At 45.1% G+C, this 18,419-nt stretch overlaps 1 protein-coding gene across 2 annotated transcripts in view; it reads left to right on the top strand.

Annotated features, from left to right (window-relative positions):
• The first annotated feature begins 1,474 nt into the window (after positions 1 to 1,474).
• Positions 1,475 to 18,419, top strand: part of LHFPL6 (LHFPL tetraspan subfamily member 6) — a 259,182-nt gene continuing 242,237 nt past the window's right edge. For both annotated transcript variants that reach the window (XM_008067821.1, XM_008067820.1), the window contains exon 1: positions 1,475 to 1,899. In XM_008067821.1, coding sequence (XP_008066012.1) covers positions 1,515 to 1,899 — 385 coding nt within the window. In that variant the 5' untranslated portion in view covers positions 1,475 to 1,514. The remainder of the gene's footprint in view (positions 1,900 to 18,419) is intronic.

Genomic DNA, 18,419 nt, shown 5'->3' with positions numbered 1-18,419 from the left:
CGCCTCCCCAGCCTCGCGGCCCGGATGGACTCGCTTCAGTCCCCGACCTCGGCGGACGAGGCCGAGACAAAAAAGTCGCCGGAGTGGCCTCCGAGGGGCCGCCAGTCCCGAAGACGGGCGTGGCTGGAGAGAGAGATGGGTAGGGAGGTGTCAGGGAAGGACCTCGAACGCCGGCTGGGCGTCCCGGGACGGAGCCCCAGGGCGGCGGGCTCTGCGCTGGGGGCGAGCGTGGGCGACGAGAGGCGCGCTGGCAGCAAAGGCGCCGGGACCCCTCGGCGTGCTCCGTGATGGGGTTGGACGCACCGGACCGGACGGTGTAGGTTCCTGTTCAGGGCAGGCGGTCACTCGTAGGCGAAACGGCTTCGTTAAAATTGTTAGAGCCGTGGAGTCCTAATTGCGGGTCCGAAGTCAGTCACGCGCAGGCTTTCTTCTAAGCTAGGAGATGGTTCAGCCCAAAGGAATCCACAGGGGCCAGGCGCGGGAGTGCTAGCCGGCAGCCCCAGCACTCTGGGAGGCCGAGGAGGAAGGATCACTTGAGCCCAGGACCAGCCTGAGCAACACAGCAAGACCCCGTCTCTATTAGGAGAGAGAGAGAAAAAAAGACTAAAGGCATTCTCAGTGCTACTGAGTGGAATACTAGGAGTGACTGAGTGATCATAGTTCCATCCGAAGTGTGTGCCTCCACACTGCGGTGGTGAAAAATCTTCCTAATGATTTTGTTTGGTTCCTGCAAAGAGTTAAAGGCACCCTAAAAGGGACAGGCAAAGTTGCAACAAACCGTGAGCATGAACTTGCAAGCCAAATAAAGAAACCGTGGTGTGGCTCATTTTATTTTAACATCCTAAATTACGTTTACTGCCCGTAAAAATGCTACATTACTTTTAATGTGAGTATATGAAATGAATTCACTGGCTTGGCAAATAGAAGTCATGCGTTTCTTTAAGTAAATAGCTGTCGGGGTTAATTTGGAAGCGTTTAGAGAAGATAAGACTTGAAAAGCTTTGAGCTGGTTTGACAAAGCTTGAGTTATCAACTGTGCTCCTAGAGAGAATACTTCTTCCCAATTTCGAAATGGGATTGAGGCCAGTTTGAATGTTTACTAATTGACAATTGTAGACCAACAGATAGGGTGTCATCGCTTCTCTGAAACCCTTTAACTTTGATTATTTTTCGAGACAGGGTCTTGTTCTGTTGCCCGGGCTGGAGTACAGTGGCACCATCAGAGCAGTCTGCTGTCTGGAACTGCTGGGCTCAAGCAGTCCTTCTGCCTCAGTCTCCCAAGTAGCTAGGACTACAGCATGCACTACCACACCCAGCTAACTGTTCATATCTCCTGTTACTGTTTTACCAGGGACTGGCATCCTTAGTGCAGAGGATGGGAAGTTGATGCCTGAAGACTGAAGATCCGCTCTGCGAATAGACGCTTGTGCGGGTTCCTGGTGATTTCACACCTTGTTCAACTCCTGCCTTCCCATCCGGGTCCTCGGGGTGCTCATCGCCCTGCCTGGTGAAAGATGGCATCCAGCCTGACTTGTACTGGAGTGATTTGGGCTTTACTCTCCTTCCTCTGTGCAGCCGCCTCTTGTGTGGGGTTCTTCATGCCTTACTGGCTCTGGGGCTCCCAGCTGGGCAAGCCCGTGTCCTTTGGCACCTTCCGGAGGTGCTCGTACCCTGTGCATGACGAGAGCCGGCAGACGATGGTGATGGTCGAGGAGTGCGGGCGCTACGCCTCCTTCCAGGGCATCCCCAGTGCTGAGTGGAGGATCTGCACAGTCGTGACGGGCCTGGGCTGTGGCCTCCTCCTCCTGGTGGCACTTACCGCCCTCATGGGTTGCTGTGTGTCCGAGCTCATCTCCAGGACCGTGGGCAGAGTGGCTGGGGGAATCCAGTTTCTGGGGGGTAAGTGACTTGCCAAGTTCTGGCTGTTTGCCGGAATCCCAAAGCAGGATTAAGAATTATATTTTGGTTGTCCACTGAGGTTACTGTAATGGACACTTGGAATGCACAAGAGAATTAGATTTGGAAAGGCTTTGGCGATAGATTGCCAAGCTTCAAGACTTTTGCCAGAATTGCCTTGTAACTGCAAGAGCTCTTAATTTCTGTGCACCCTTAGATGTATGCGTCATTGGCCTACTGAGTGCCACCTACTTGAGACAGTCGCGTCTAGGTGGTTTGTCATGTAGTAGGTGGAACAGTTGGGGTTTCGTAGCTTCTTTATGTTCAACAATAGACAGCTAATTTCTGTGATACTGGAATCCTCAGAGGTAAAGGTTTCATAGGAAATGGAAAAGGCTTCTGATTCAACGTTGTCGTGATAAACCTCTATACTCTTTGGTGAATGCAAATAGACTCTTGCCCAGTTTTATGCTGTGTTTCGAAGTGAGTGTTACTGTTTTAAATGAGAGATCAGCTTTATGCTAGCAACTATGAACTTAATTATGCCACAGAGATAGTTATAGGGCTTAATTACCTTCCCCGACTGCGCTTGCTGTGGACAAGGAAAGAAAAGAAAAAAGACTATTTAGCGAATGAGGTGTGCTTGCCCCAAATGGACTGGGTAGTTTCACTAACGCCAGGAAAGGTTTGATTTTTCCTTGGATTTCCTCCAGCAAGTATTGCTTCAGTGTCTCTGGTCATCTGGTTTTAATTGTGCTTTATGTATTTTCCACTGTGCTTTTTGCCTCCATCCTTCAACCTGACTGGCAGAACTTGCCTGATTTATAGTCCGCCTTGTGAAATACAACAGCCTCCATAGATAGTATAGCCTGGATGGCGGTGGGAAACCCGGGAAGCATATACCATGTGTCTGGCGCCTTGTTACAAAGTAGAAGTCTGCCACTCTTCCACTTGGGGTTTTCTTATAGCCTTCTGTGAGGGATCAGGAAGAGGGAAAATAAGAGTGAAGAGTTCTGAGATAGTCTCTATGTATTAGAGAGCCCCAATGGATTATTTAGATTGCTTGATATAAAACTTGCAAGTAATGTTTCACTCTTTTGCTGAAAGTGGAAATGGCAATAAGTTTTGTGTTTTGAAACAAGGTAGAGTGGTTTGCCATCTGCTGTTTTCTTACCAGATGTGATTTTGTTCTTATCTGTGTTTTCCCTTTGGTTTTGCATCTTAGTCTGCCTTGGGAGGCAGTTTGGGGGACGTATCTGTCCTCTCTTTGCAGCTTCAGTGATCAACACTGACAAACATCTTGTGTGTGATATGTATATTGACATAGAAATATACTAAAGCTATTAGGAAACAGAAAGAGGTTGCCGTTGAAAGTGGAAATATAAATTCAGAGTTTGAAAACTTGTTGATTCCACAGATTTTAGGAATATAACTAATGCCAAGAGTATTTTAAATTTTTTTCTGATAAACTCGGTTTGCTGTTTGTGTTTCACTTGGCTCTGGAAAAATGCTTAGGCAGTTTCATTTTCCCCTCTTATGGTAAATATTACTTTCCGTTTTTTCTTCATTTTAGGGCAGGGCTTGCTATTATTTCTGGCAGAACAGGAAAATGCTTACAAAGAGAAATCAGTTTTTATTGATTATCTTTGAACATATAATGAAGGAAGGCAACAGGAAGTGAATCTGAGATCCATGAGATTTATGCTTCCCTCTCTAAGCTATGTATAGTTTTTTTTTTTTTTTTAATTATATAGAGCTAAATGTTCTACTTTACAGAATACCCAAGGGGACAGACAATTGGGAAAGTAATATATATATATTTTTCCTTGTGTATGCTTTTCATGAGCTCTGTCTTGGTAAGGGTTACTGACATTAAGCTAAGAACATAATTTTTTACTAAGTAGTTGGCATTTTCTTGTTTCTCAGACATATTTCTCATCTCTGGCAAAAAATTTAATCCTGGATGTAGAACTTAAGAGGACTTTTCTGAATCTAACCTCTTTGGGGCATAAGTAAACATGCCCATTACCACAGATAATAGTACATTTAGAACTAAAAAATAACTTGAAATCTGGAAAAGTTTTTGAAAAATTTGCCATTCATCACTCATTATTTAATGGGAGGCTAGATGACCAAAAAGTGCTTCCAAAAAAAAATCCCTCCTGCTGTTCATTTCATAATAGTTTGGGTTTTTATTCATAAATCTTACATGGTAAGGCATTTGATTTTAATATTTTTTTTATAAAATGGGTGGGTTTTATGAAGACTCTGCAGAGTGCCAAGCCAGTGGCATTGGCTGTCATCAATGAGCATGCTTTAGAAATGCAGCCAACATGCAGGACTTTGTTGCCTGGCGGAGTCTTTTACTAAAACGCTACACCTAGAAGGGTGATGTTTAGCTCAAGGTAGTCTCTCTAGAAACAACAGGAAGCAGGAGGTGGCAGAACACAGAGGCCTCTGCCAACCTTCCCCACTGTGTCTGGGGTCTGCGCGTGTGGTGGAACATGGGGCCGTGAACTGCTGCAGTAGAAACAAGTTAAAGGACAGAGGGTCAACCTTGATTTCGAACCTTCTCACTGCCATTGGTTAGAGGTTAAAATGCCATCTGTCAACCGATAGAACAACGTAAGGTGGGACTGTAAAACATGGACACTTGCTCCTTACATTAGGAATACATCAAGGAATCAACAGCTACCACTTTCCCTGTGGCAACCTGTACGTCCACTTTCATTGTTACCATCTCCATTTTATAGTATAAGGTGTATTTTACCCTCAGTTGAGTTTTTAAATGGCATATAGAAAAGCTTTGGAACATATAATGTAAAATAAAAATGTGAACATGTATGTAGGATAGTAAGAATGTTCAGAGAAAAGTTTTGATGTTTTTGTTTGTTGAATATAAAATTATGTGCTAGCCGGGCTTGGTGGCTCAGCCTGTAATCTCGTGCCTTTGGGAGACTGAGGTGAGTGGATTGCCTGAGCCCGTTCGAGACCCGCCTCGGCAACTTGGCGAGACCTCATCTCTACAATATATAAAAAATTAGCCGGGCGTGGTAGCGCATACCTGTAGTTCCAGCTACTTGGAAGGCTGAGGTGGAAGGATCGCCGGAGCCCAGCAGGTCGAGGCTGCGGTGGCCAGGAGCGGCCACTGCACTCAGTCTGGGTGACAGTGAGACTCCAACTCAAAAAAAAAAAAAAAAAAAAAAATTATGTGCTTTCAGTTACTGTTGAAGTTATTAGGGATTATAGCAGAATGTTTGAAAACTAATATCAAACTTGTCGATGTATGCATTAGTAAGATTTATGTGCTCTGTAAATGATACATGTAAGAACATATGGAGTCTATTTGTGGCCACGTGCAGTGGGTCCCACCTGTAATCCCAGTGCTTTGGGAGGCTGAAGTGGAAGGATCACTTGAGTCTAGGAGTTGGAGACCAGCCTGGGCAACATAGTGAGACCTCATCTCCACCAAACCAATAAAAATCAAACATTAGCAAGGTGTGGTGGTGTGTGCCTATACTCCTAGCTACTTGGGAAACTGAGGTAGGAGGAGTTGAAGTCCAGGAGTTGAAGGTTATATAGTAGCTGTGATCGAGCCATTGCACTCTAGCCTGGGTGACAGAGCAAGACTGTCAAAAACAACAACAACAACAAAAACTAGTTGTAAGTTCTGTCAAGTGGTGCTTGCAAATGCTAGAACATGGACATGCAGGTTTCATCTTAAGAAATGGCGGGTGGTATCATGAGGGAGTTCCAAAGACAGGCCCCAACTCAGATTGTTCCCCATTGAGTTTGACCGTGAGTCTTGCATATGTATATCATGCATGTGGAGTGCCAGGCAGCAGACAGCTCCCTTTCTGGTTCGGACACCATTCGGTTCTAATAGGCCAGGGGAGAGAATCTCATGACAGTCGAGTCAAGTGCTACTCAAGGCAGTGGTGATGCCTGAGTGTTTCTCTGAGCTTCCTTTCTGAGTGCAGAAAGTCTTGTTGCCTTCCCAGAGTCTCCTGACTGGGCCTGTCAGCCCTTTGGGGTGACTTCTGTGGACACTCCTTCTCCTGCTGTCCTTTAAACCTGACCTGTCGTATTGTGTGCCATGGCTGCTTTTCTTTTTATCTGGGCTTTCTGTCGGGTGACAGCTGAGTTGTAAGGTAAATCATGATCGTTGGCCTGTGAATGAGCACGGTGGCTTTTTAGTGGCACTGTTTCACTGAAAGCAGTTGCTCTAAGTTGAAGACACCTGGGACTTCTCAGGCCCACTGGGGAAGCAGGCAGGGCTCTTTTCGCTCCTCTGTAAATGTCCTTCTATTGATGGCAAACTCCTTTTGTTTTATTCGGCTCACTCCGGCCTGTGATGGGAGGTCCCCGTAGGCTGTCCTGGGTTCTGAGCTGCGGTTTTGAAACTTTAGGGTGCATCGGAATCACCTGCAGGACTGTTCGAGACACAGCATTCTACCTCCCACTCTGGAATTTCTGACTGAGTGGGTTTAATGGGGTATCTGATAGTTTGCATTTCCTTCCTTCCTTCCTTCCTTCCTTCCTTCCTTCCTTCCTTCCTTCCTTCCTTCCTTCCTTCCTTCCTTTCTTTCTTTCGAAGAAATAGGGTCTTGCTCTGTTGCCCAGTCTGGAGTGCAGTGGCACAATCATAACTTACTGTAATTTGAACTGTTGGGCTTGAGTGATCCTCCCACCTCAGTCTGCCAAGTAGTTGGTACTATAGGCGCGTGCCAACATGCCTGGCTAATTTTTTTATTTTTCATGGAGACAAGGACTCACTGTATTGCCCAGGCTGCTCTCAAACCCCTGGGCTCAAGCAGTCCTCCCACCGTGGCCTCCCAAAGTGCTGGGATTACAGATGCGAGTCACCACGCCTCGCTGGTAGTCTGCGTTTCTCACAAGTTCCCAGGCAGCGTAGATGCTGCTAGTTCTGAGGTCACACCTCAAGAGAGAGCCCTGTCCTGAGTCAGTCATTTGCTATTTTAGAAAATGTGACTTCTGGCGGGTGGCTTTCCTTCGGAACTTAGTTAAAGTTGACTCCTGTCACGATCTGATATAAGCCTCTTTATCAGGGCCTCAAATGGGTCCCATCTGTGGAGTTTGGTATTGACTAAGCACACCCTTGTTCTGTGTCTCCTTGTTCTTGTCACCACAAATTGTTTCTCTGGAATTTTCTCTCACTCCTTTATATACACACACACACACACACACGCACGTATATATAATATAGCATTATATGTAAGACTTCCTTTTATTTATCATTTTCTTATGTCAGAAATAAAATTTTATATGTGGAGAACCAAAAATAAGACCCCAGCCCGTCTTCTGAAGTTTGCATGCAGTAGATTTTCAGTAAGGGACTCGTTACTCGTTGAAAGCTATGGAGACCACACAACTCACAGGGTGGGCCCAGACAGCCTTGGCCTATATCATACAGCATGTCCAAAGAGACATGCTGGGAGGGTGCCCTAGGATCCAGCCAGCCCAAGCTTCTCCCACCAGGCAGGAGGGCACTTAAATCAGCTTTGACTCATGAAAAGCCTCTCTGGTCCTAGGCATTTCTAGGAGAGACGATGATCAATTCTTGTTCAGCGGTCATCCTTCCCAGAGCCACAGATCATGTCTTCCATCACAACTGCGTATACTCATAACTGAGAGGAACAGGCTTGAGACGGAGGCCGAAACTGCCACATGGGAACAGGGCTTTGCTGGGGAGGAGGGACCGAGGGGAAGATGCACTGTTGACAGTTGAGTGTGGACACCACAGACCATCCGCTCCACACTCTGGAGTTATTAAATGCAGGGATGTTGGTGAATTAACTCATCTTGTATAAAATCTAGAACACCAAATTTTATATATTTGTATCTAATTTTTTATTATTGAGGTCTCTCTCTGTGGCCCAGATTGGAGTACAGTGGCATGATCACAGCTCACTGCAGCCTTGATCTCCTGGGCTCGGGTGATCCTTCCGTCTCAGCCTCCCAAGTAGCGGGACTATATGTCCACCCCATACCTGGCTAATTAAAAAAAATTTTTTTTGTAGAGATGAAGTCTTGCTGTGTTGCCCAGGCTAGTCTTGAACTCCTGGGCTCAAGCGATCCTCCAGCCTCAGCCTCCCAGAGTGCTGGGATTCCAGATGCAAGCCACCACGCCTGGCTTAGTGACATTTTTAAATGACATTTTCAAATCGTATTGTCACCAGTTTTTTTTAATTTTTTTTAGAAGAATCTTTTTATAGCTTTAACCTAGCAAGTTGTGTTGTTATTATTGTTTTCATACTGTAAAGCTTCTCAGTTCTCGATATCAAGGATTCAGTCTTCTTTTAGTTTTCTAGTGGGCCTACAAGTCACTGGAGTGCTTGTTTCACGTGGGACGTCTAAGGCCCTGCCCAGAGCGTCTGTTGGCAGGTCTGGGTGGCCTCAGGGGGCACTGTGAGCAAACTCCCCAGATGGTCTAGACACAGATGGCCCAAGGACGGGATTTCGAGACACACACCAATTTAATTATGTAGGACCGCATACCGGACTAATATTGGGGCACAGATTTACATAACTTCAGTTTGAATCATCGGACTTGTCACATCTGTAGATGTCTTTGGGGGTGCTGTGCTCGGAGATGCAAGACAGCAGAATTGGTGTAGGAACCGCTCAGCAAATACTTGGTTTCTGCTTTGCATTGTGTTGCTGACTCAGGTGATGGTAAGCCTTGCATACACACCCATAAAGCAGAAGAAATAGGGATTTTCCATGCTCTACTTATACAAGGACTATTTTTTAAAATTTTGTTTTAAAGATGCAGAGTGCAACCCAGGATTAGGTATATGAGTGATCATCTAACAGGTAAAGTTTGGGCCTCCCTTTGGTCCCCACTTCACCTGATTTGAGATCAGGTACCCTTAGTGATGTTTTGTGCCCCCCCCCGCCCCTGGCAGTTTCCCACTACTGCTAAGGCCTTTAAAAAATTTTTTTAATTTTAAATATGTGGGATACAGTTCAGGATTAGGTATACAAGTGGTCATCGTACAGGTAAAGTTTGGGGCCTTCCCAGGCATGGTGGCTCAAGCCTGTAATCCCAGCACTTTGGGAGGCTGAGGTGAGAGGATTGCCTGAGCCCGCGGGTTCAAGACCTACCCGGGCAACATGGTGAGACCCCATCTCTACAATAAATCAAACACTTAGCCGGGTGTGGTAGTGCATGCCTGTAGTTGCAGCTACTTGGAAGGCTGAGGTAGAAGGATTGCCTGAGTCCAGCAGGTCAATGCTGAGGTGGTCGTGAGCATGTCACTGCACTCCAGCTTGGGTGACAGAGTGAGACTCCAACTCAAAAAAAAAGTTTGGGGCCCACTTTGGTCCCCACTTTGCCTGGTTTGAGATTATATACCCTTATTAATATTATGTGCCCCCGCCTCCCGCATCCTAGCAGTTTCCAGCTACTGCCAATCCTTTTCTTACAGTATTATGGTAAATGTTCAGGGTCCGCTTATGAGTGAACACATGTGGTACTCGGTTCTTTGTTTCTGTGATCGATCACTGAGTATGATAGATTCTAAATCCATTCAAGTTGCTGCAAAGTCCGTTTGGTTGTCCTTCTTTATGGCTGTGTAATATTTCATCATGTATAAGTACTACATTTTTAAATCCAGTCCAGTTTTGATGGGCAGCATGGTCAGTTTCATGTTTTTGCTATTGTAACTAGTGCTGCAATAAACATGCATGTGTAGGTATCCTTTTTGTAGGGTGATTTAAGTTCCTCTGGGTATATTCCCAGAAAGGGGGATTGCTGGGATGTGTGAAAGGTCAATTTCTAGCTCTTTTAGGAATCACCACACTGTTTTCCAGAGAGGTTTCACTGGTTTGTATCCCTACTAAAAGTCTCCATTTCCTCTCCAGCATCTGCTATTTTTTTTTTAGTAATGATGGCCATTCTTACTGAACATCATTCTTCTCACACCTGGAAACAGCAATACAGAAATTCATATGGGAACATAACAGCCATGAATAGCCAAAACAATCCTTAGCAAAATAAACAGAGCTGGAGGTATCACACTTCCAAACTTAAAACTTTATTGTAAGGCTACAGTAATCAAAACAACCTGGTATTGGTGCAAGAACAGGCATGTAGACCAATAGAATAGGATAGAGATTCCATAAACAAAACCTCAATTTGTCAACCAGTTCATCTTCGACAAAGCCTCCACCTACAACCAATGGGGAGAGGAGAACCTATTTAGTAAATGGTTCTGGGAAAACTGACTGATCATGTGCAGAAGAATGATATAGGACCCCTACCTATCACCATACACAAAAATCAATTCTAAATGGATCAGAGACCTAAATGTAAAACCTCAAACTATAAGAATCTTAGAAGCCGGGCTCGGTGGCTCAGCCTGTAATCCCGTGCCTTTGGGAGGCTGAGGTGAGTGGATTGCCTGAGCCCGCGGGTTCGAGACCCACCTGGGCAACTTGGTGAGACCTCATCTCTACAATAAATCAAAAATTAGCTGGGCGTGGTAGCGCGCGCCTGTAGTTCCAGCTGCTTGGAAGGCTGAGGCGGAAGGATCGCCGGATCCCAGCGGGTCAAGGCTGCGGTGGCCGGGAGCGGTACTCCAGTCCGGGTGACAGAGTGAGACTCCAACTCAAAAAAAAAAAAAAAAAAAAAAAAAAAGAATCTTAGAAAATGCAGGAGACACCCTTATGGAAATTGGAACTGGCAACCAATTCCTGATCAAAACCCCAAGTGCCCATGTCATAAGAGAAGTTAGACAAGTGGGACCTCATCAAACTGAAAAGCTTCTGCAAAGCCAATGAAACCATCAAGAGAGCGGAGAGACAGTACACAGAATGGGAAAAAATATTTGCCAACTGTATATCTGACAAAGGCCTAACATCTACGATCTACAAGGAACTCAAATGTGCCAAGAGGAAAAAAAACAAACAGCATCATTAAAAAGTGGACAAAAGACAGGAATAGATGTTTCTCAAAAGAAGACATAGGAGCAACCAACAGACACGTGAAAAATGCTCAGTCTCACTAATAATCAGAGAAATGCAAATCAAAACCACATCAAGATGCCACCTAACTCCAGAAGGAGGGCTGTATTTTGATGTACAACTCTAGCTGCAGATTGCAAACCCCATCGCCACTGCTGGTACTGTGCTTTACCCCTCACCCTGCGGGTTCCTATTCAGTTAGAGCGCCCCAATCCCTGGTGTCTTTTATGCCAAATGTACTCAGGTTTTTTCCTATTTTGAGTTAGTTTTTTAGTTTCTAACATTATATCTCTGAAGAAAAAAGAATGACAATACAAGTCTTAAAAATAGCAGAATACAGTTAGCCATCACACTTGGAATTATATTGGCAGCTATAAACATTTTCCCTGGAATTAGATTGTTCCCTTCTCTTCCTCTCCCCCTTCTCCTCCCTCTCTCTCATCTGGGGTCTCTGCTTCCCAGGCTGGAGTGCGGTGGCATGATAACAGCCTCAACCTTCTGGGCTCAGGCGATCCTTCCCCGTCAGCCTCCCCAGTAGCTGTGACTGTAGACGCACACTACCACACCAGGCTGATTACTTGATTTTTTTTTTTTTTTGTAGAGCTGAGGTCTCTCAGTGTTGCCCAGGCTGGTCTTGAACTCTTGTCCTCAAGCAATCCTTTTGCCTTGGCCTCTCAAAGTTGGGAATATAGGCACATATTCAGATTGTGCCCAGCCTAGGTTGGTTTTTGACTTAGTTCAATTCTCCATTACTTTTTGCAGAGTGGAGTTTTTTTAAGAGGATCTTTTGATTTTTAACTTACTTCCCTTGGTTACTGCCAAGCCATGGTCAGTGTAGAGTAGTTAGACTCACTAACACGTAGCCTGCAGATGGGTGCACTGTCTTGTAAAGATGTGTCATTATTCACAGAGGAAACCAGCTGAGGAATGTGAATTCATAGCCATTTCCGGAGAAAGTCCTCAAAAAACTCATGCAAGATATCTGCACTTCATTCCATATAGTATCATAAGATGCACAGGAATTGTACTCTGCCCAAAGTCATCATTGTTTCTGTAGCAGGCTTTGAACTCTCCAGCTTGGCAAGGGTGTCTCATTGTGGGTGTTGGTTAGAATCAGAAAGAATAAAAGCATCAGTTTAAAACTTTCGTTCTTGGATGTTATGAGAATTTATCTTGTTGCTGTGTTAAAGTATCAGGCTCAGGTGTGTTGTAAGGGACATAAATTCCTGGTGTTACCAGGAAATGCAAAACAGTTTTAGGGACAAGCAGATCTGAGAAACACTTGGTTATGGAAGGTTAATAGATTTCATTGCAGCAGGACTTTACAGAGCCTTTGGTATGCTGGTGCATATTGTCAATTTCTTGAGGAGGATGGGGAGGGATACAATATTCAATGTTTCCATAATTTATTTGGGCCAAGGACGCTGAAGGGACCCTTGATCTGCGGAAAGTTTTCAGTTTTCATTTCACCTTATTGAAATAGGTAACTAATTTTTTCCCCCACAGGTGAGAACACTGAATTTTAGAGAGTGACAACCCAAGTTGTCCCATTAGTTACTGATTGAGCTATAAAGTGTCATTAAGACTCCACTTTATATTATATTTAGAATTTTTTGACCATTATGAATAAATCTCTTCACATAGGTGAACATTCTTATTGTCTGTTTGTTCCTTAGTTTCTGCTTCTGGTATGATAGAAACACTTGTAGTAATACGGTATAGCAACTTCATGCCAACCTTCAAAAATATATTACAGGTTAATATTAGTAACGTAATGTGTAGTCGAGAGGCCTTTTGGGAAAAATGCCAAAATATCTAACTTAAGCAAGCAAACTGTGTTTTTAAAATTATTTAGCAGAAGACTGCATGCTGGCCAAATGTTCTACCATGGGTGCCCATTGTTGGAGGTCTTTGTAGTAGTCCTTTGTTAAGGCTAACAACAATATTAATTCCAAAAGATACATTTCTTAAATAACAAAACCAAGGACTCGGTGTCTCTCTTTAAAAATGGAGAATAGGCCAGGCTCGGTGGCTCAGCCTGTAATCCCAGCACTTTGGGAGGCTGAGTCAAGTGGATTGTCTGAGCCCACAGGTTTGAGACCAGCCCGGGCAACTTGGTGAGACATCTTCTCTACAATAAATCAAAAAATTAGCCTGGTAGTGCAAGTCTGTCGTTCCAGCTACTTGAAAGGCTGAGGCAGAAGGATCACGGGAGCCCAGCAGATCCACACTGGGGTGACCATGAGCGTGCCACTGCCCTCCAGCCTGGGTGATGGAGTAATACTCCAACTCAAAAAATAAAAATAAAAAAAAAGAAGAAGAATGTCATACTTTGTCAGTCTGGATCAATAGAATATAATAGAAATAAAACTTTAAAAGTTTTAACTAGATCGGAGTAAAGGTGTCCAGGGATTTCTCAGATACTTTTGAACGGTCATTTTTAGAGGATTGTGGGGTTGGATACAACATTGCCCAGTCTGGTCATTAAAATGTTGTTGAGTTATTATTGGGGACCTAGTTACTTTTTCTCTTCTTTTTCTGGTCAAAGTCATTCTCATTCCTGATTTGCTCTTAGAATTCATGAAGCCCAAATTGTAATATGAGCTCTAGAACTGACTTGATTATTACTCTGGTAAATAATTTACCCTCAGGGAATCTCCGATTCTTAGTAGTCTGACAACACCCAGCATTTCTGTGTACTGAAGCATGTATACAAATGTTGTTGATTAAAAAAGAAAGTTTCACTGTGTAGGTCTCTGTTTTTCTTGTCTTATCTCTTCAAATAGGGCAGAGCTGTGCCTGTGTTTTCGTTCTAGCCTCACAGTGACTGCAGCGTCTTGTACGCTCAATTAGTACTTGAGGTACTATTTAGTTTTAATTATTTATTAGTGATACTTGTATCTCCAAGCAGGGGCCTATTCTTCTGTACTTCATGGGAATATTTCGGAGATGAAATGAAGAATGCCACCAGCATGAGCTATTTGCAGTGATGTCCCCTCAGTTGAGACCCCTGCGTGGTGTCCGTCCTCTGGAGAAGGTGTTCGGAAGTCACGCACGTTGAAATGCTGCTGCCGGCGGTCTTGGTGGCTCAGCCTGTAATCCCGCACTTTGGGAGGCTGAGGTGAGTGGATTGCCTGAGCCCGTGGGTTCGAGACCTGCTCAGGCAACTTGACGAGACCTCATCTCTACAATAAATCAAAAAAATTAGCCGGCTTGGTAGCCCACGCCTGTAGTTTCAGCTACTTGGAAGGCTGAGGCAGAAGGATCACCGGAGCCCAGCAGGTTGAGGCGACCACTGCACTCTAGTCTGGACGACAGAATGAGACTCCAACTCAAAAAAAAAAAAGAAATGCTGCTGCCTTGGTGAAAGGTCCCCCTTTAAGCACATTTTAAAAGCTCTGAAAAACTGCAACAGGGAAAGCAGCTGAACTTGGCTTAACGCGGTATTTCACAAATGTTCTGGGATGCCAGGGTCCTATTTACCTGTAATGTGCCCAGACATCTCTCTGAATGCATGATCAGCAGAACAAACTTTGGAGAATGTTGAGTTGCAGGGTGCTGGAGGCTGAGGCAGGAGAATCACTTGAAGCCAGGAGTTCAAGACCAGCCTGGGCGACATAGCGAGACCCTGTCTCTACAAAAAATTAAAAAATAAAACTAGCTGGGCAGTGGTGTGCACCTATAGTCCTAGCTACTTGGAAGGCTGAGGTACACTTTAGTCTTTAGTGCATGTTTGGACATTGTTTTTGCTGTGTTGTTGATAGTCTCGTTTTGTTTTTCTTTGTTAATTTATTTTTTTGAGTTGGGATTGCCCTTGGTGGCCCAGGCTGGAGTGCAGTGGTACAGTCATGGCTCGCCGCAGCCTTGACCTCCCGGGCTCAGGTGATCCTCCTGAGTTGGCTTCCCAAGTGGCTTGAACTACAGGTGCGTGCCACCACACCTGGCTATTTTATTTTTATTTTTATTTTGGAGACAAGGTTTCACTATGTTGCCAAGGCTGGTCTTGAACTTCTGGGCTCAGGCAATCCTCTCACCTCAGTCTCCCAAGGTGCTGGGATTCTAGGCTTGAGCACCGTGCCTGGTCTGTTTTGTTTTTCTTATTTGGGGCTACATGACTCAATCTCAATCTCAAGGGAAAATGATAACCTCTCAGGCTCTTCCTTTATAGACGCAAGAGTCATGTCTAAGTAAGAATTCTCAAACAGTACTGTGAGGAATAATAGTAATTTTGGTCTCAAGGAAATTACTCTGGTATACACTGGATGTAAAAACACAAAGAAAAATGTACTACATATTGGTACTTTTTCATTTACATATATGTTTATGTTTTATTTTATTTTTAGAGACAGGGGCTTTCTCTGTCACCCAGGCTGGAGTGCAGTAGCACGACCATTACTCATTGAAGCCTCTAACTCCTGGGTTCAAGCGATTCTCTTGCCTCAGCCTCCCAAGTAGCTAGGACTACAGGCGTTCAGCTAATTTTTAAATGTTTTGTAGTGACAGGGTCTTGCTTTGTTGCCCTGACTGGTCTTCAACTCCTGGGCTCAAGTGATCCTCCCGTCTTGGTCTTGCAAAGTGCTGGGATTACAGACGTGAATCACTGTACCCAGGCCCATTAATTTTTTCAGCAATTTTTTTTAACTACTACTACTATTGTGTGTCAGGCTCTGTTCTAGACGCTGGAGAGAGAGTGCTATTTGGAAAGGTCTGGGTCTTGTCTACCGAGAATCTGAGTCTGGTAAGAGAGACCAGAGTTAATCACATACTCTCCAGAATGGATGTTAATCACAAACTTGTAAACGTTAGAAAGAAAAGGCAGTCATGACATACGTGGGTGCCAGGAAAGACGTTCGAGAGGAAGTCCGGATGGAATGGAGACCTGACCCAGAGGGGTCGGGGAGGAGCTTCATTCCTAGTGAGAGAACATCAGGGGCAAAGCCCTCGAGTGGGAGGGAGCATGTTACCTAGCATGCTCCCTTTGAGGTGCTCTAGACCAGAGAACACGAGAGAGGTTGGGTCAGTGAGGCTGCAGAGGGAGGCCAGGGCCGGAAGGATTCGTGCTGAGGATTTGTTTAGGATCCTCCCAAGATCAGAAGCCTACAAAGGGCCGAAGACCTGTGAGAAAGGAGGTGCTACTTATTCCCGTTCCTGCTCACACGAGAGGTTGGTTCGTTTAGGCAAATTGTGGGAAAGTTAAGCTGAGGGCTTGCTGTTTGGAAAGCACAGGTTCTTTCACTGATGTCTGTCTTTTGGGAGTATAAGTAACGAACCACCATGGTTTTTTTTTTCCAAGTTGGGGGTCTCTCTCTGACGCCCAAGCTGGAGAGCAGTGGCATGGTGGCAGCTCACCGTAGCCTCAACATCGTGGGCTCAGGCTAACCTTCCACCTCAGACTCCCAAGTAGCTGGGACTACAGGCATGCAGTCCATGACCGGCTAATTATTTGCTTGTTTTGTAGAGATGAGATTTTGCTATATTGCCGAGGCTGGTCTCGAATTCCTGGATTCAAGCAGTACTCCGCCATGGCCTCCCAAAGTGCTGGGATCACAGGCATGAGCCACCATACCTGGCACGTTATTGTAATTTGAATAGAGAAAGAAAAAATCAACATGGTATTTCTCTGTGTATTGTTTGCGTGTATAAGTGAGTTCATAATACTGATGTCTAGGTGTTTGCTTAGGGGATACAACTGTTAACATTTTGAACCCTATGCTTTTGCCTCACAGTTGTTTGTCTGTAAGCTTGTGATTGCTTCATTTTTGCAATGAGGTATACTTCTTTCTTCTCTGATTGCTTGTAACTTACTCCTGGAGGAGAGATACCTGGTCAATTTCGTTTCCCACGCTCTTTCCAGAGCCTTGCAAAGTGCCTGAGAGACGGCAGGCAGTGACAATTTGCTGTCTGCCTGAGACTTGATCTGAGGATCACTTTGAAAAACTGTCGTATATGTTCCATTTGAGCCTGGTTCCATTTTGCAGCTATTGATTCAATTCCTACTTGGCAGAATGGCAGGTGTCAGGTCTTGCGTGGATGACTACGACAGTGTCTGCTTTCAAGAGGCTTGAAATTTAGCATGAGGAATTGCACAGACGAAAGTGATGCCGGTGCTGAGAGGATTCAGAGCGATGCTCCTTGGCAGGTGGCCTCAGAGCCTGAGAGACGTGCGCATTGGGTGGCCCAGAATGTGGCCACCTGCTGTGCCTGCCTTAGTTGAACTTGGCTGCCTGTGCTGAGTCCTTTGTCTTGAGTCTTTAGCACTGTCTCTTAAAAAAAGTCAGAGAAGGGGGTGGGGTGAGGGTTGGGCGAGAGTACATTGGAATCTCTGAAATGTTTTGCTGCTGATCAAATTCTCACTTTGTAAAATGCTTTCCTGTTGGTGGAGCATTAGCTGCGGGAGCCACATGACCACTGAATTTCAGTCTTCCCCCCACCCTGATTTCTGGAACTGGCTCTACCTTGGTTTCCTCTTTGCCTTACCCTCCAGCTCCCCAGTTAGATGATGTCTCATGGGGATGTGGTTCACATGGCTGGGCCCTGTCACTCTCCGCATCGTGTCTAAGGGTGAGGCTCTGTACTCCGGGAGATGGAAGAGCCAGGGAGAAAGGTGGAAGATAAGATGAAAAGCACAGTTCTCGCTCTTTCACTTGAAAGGAAGATAAATACGATCTATGGCTTGATGGCCAGGCATGGTGGCTCGTGCCTAGAATCCCAGCAGTTTGGGAAGCTGAGGTGGAAGGATGGCTGGAGCCCAGGAGTTCGAGACCAGCCTGGGCAACATCATGAGATAGCGTCCTCCCCCAAAATTTAAAAATCAGCTGGGCACAGCGGCATGTGCCTGTGACTCCAGCTACTTGGAAGACTGAGGAGGAAGGATTGACCTGAGCCAAGAGGTTGAGGCTGCAGTAAGCTCCCCGTCTCCCCTCCCCCCAAAAAAACCACACATGGCTTTTGAATCTTGACATTGTCTTTTACCACTTGTCTGCATTATTTGAAAGACTCGCTCGTAGCTCTGTCTTAATCATCTGTTTAAAGCCTTCCTTGCATGGTGCCGGCCAATAACAGTTGCGAAAGTGGTGCGCCAGGATGATGGAGAAGCCCCAACTTCACAGGGATGGCTTTTCTGGCCTGGAATAGATTGCGAGGAACATTAAGGCCAGAAATAAGATCCATCCCTACAATGTTCATGAACAAAAATGCCTTGGGGAAGGTGGTCTGGAAATGACCATGTAGCTAGAAAGTGGAGGTGTAAAGGGTTCAGCCTTATTTAATTACTTATTAATAAGTAATTAATAATTAATAAGTAATAATTAATTACTTATTCTTGGAGCTCATGCATAAAGATGGCATTCTGTTTTGACCACCTGGTGGGAAAAAGTCGGTTCATTCATCTCCTCCGCCCACGGGCGGCCATTCTGGTGATCGTCTCCTGGCAGGAACCATTTAAAATTCTGTTTGACTGTCTGTGCCCTTGGTGCTCAATAGGATTTCATGAAATCATGCAGTGGCGAGCGTCTCCTTCCTGTGTGGCACTTTCT

Source organism: Carlito syrichta, unplaced genomic scaffold, assembly GCF_000164805.1.
Source record: "Carlito syrichta isolate Samal-C Ts95f unplaced genomic scaffold, Tarsius_syrichta-2.0.1 Scaffold309781, whole genome shotgun sequence".
Classification (NCBI taxonomy): domain Eukaryota; kingdom Metazoa; phylum Chordata; class Mammalia; order Primates; family Tarsiidae; genus Carlito; species Carlito syrichta.
Note: the sequence above shows the minus strand (reverse complement) of the source record. Positions and strands in the feature narration are given on the sequence as shown.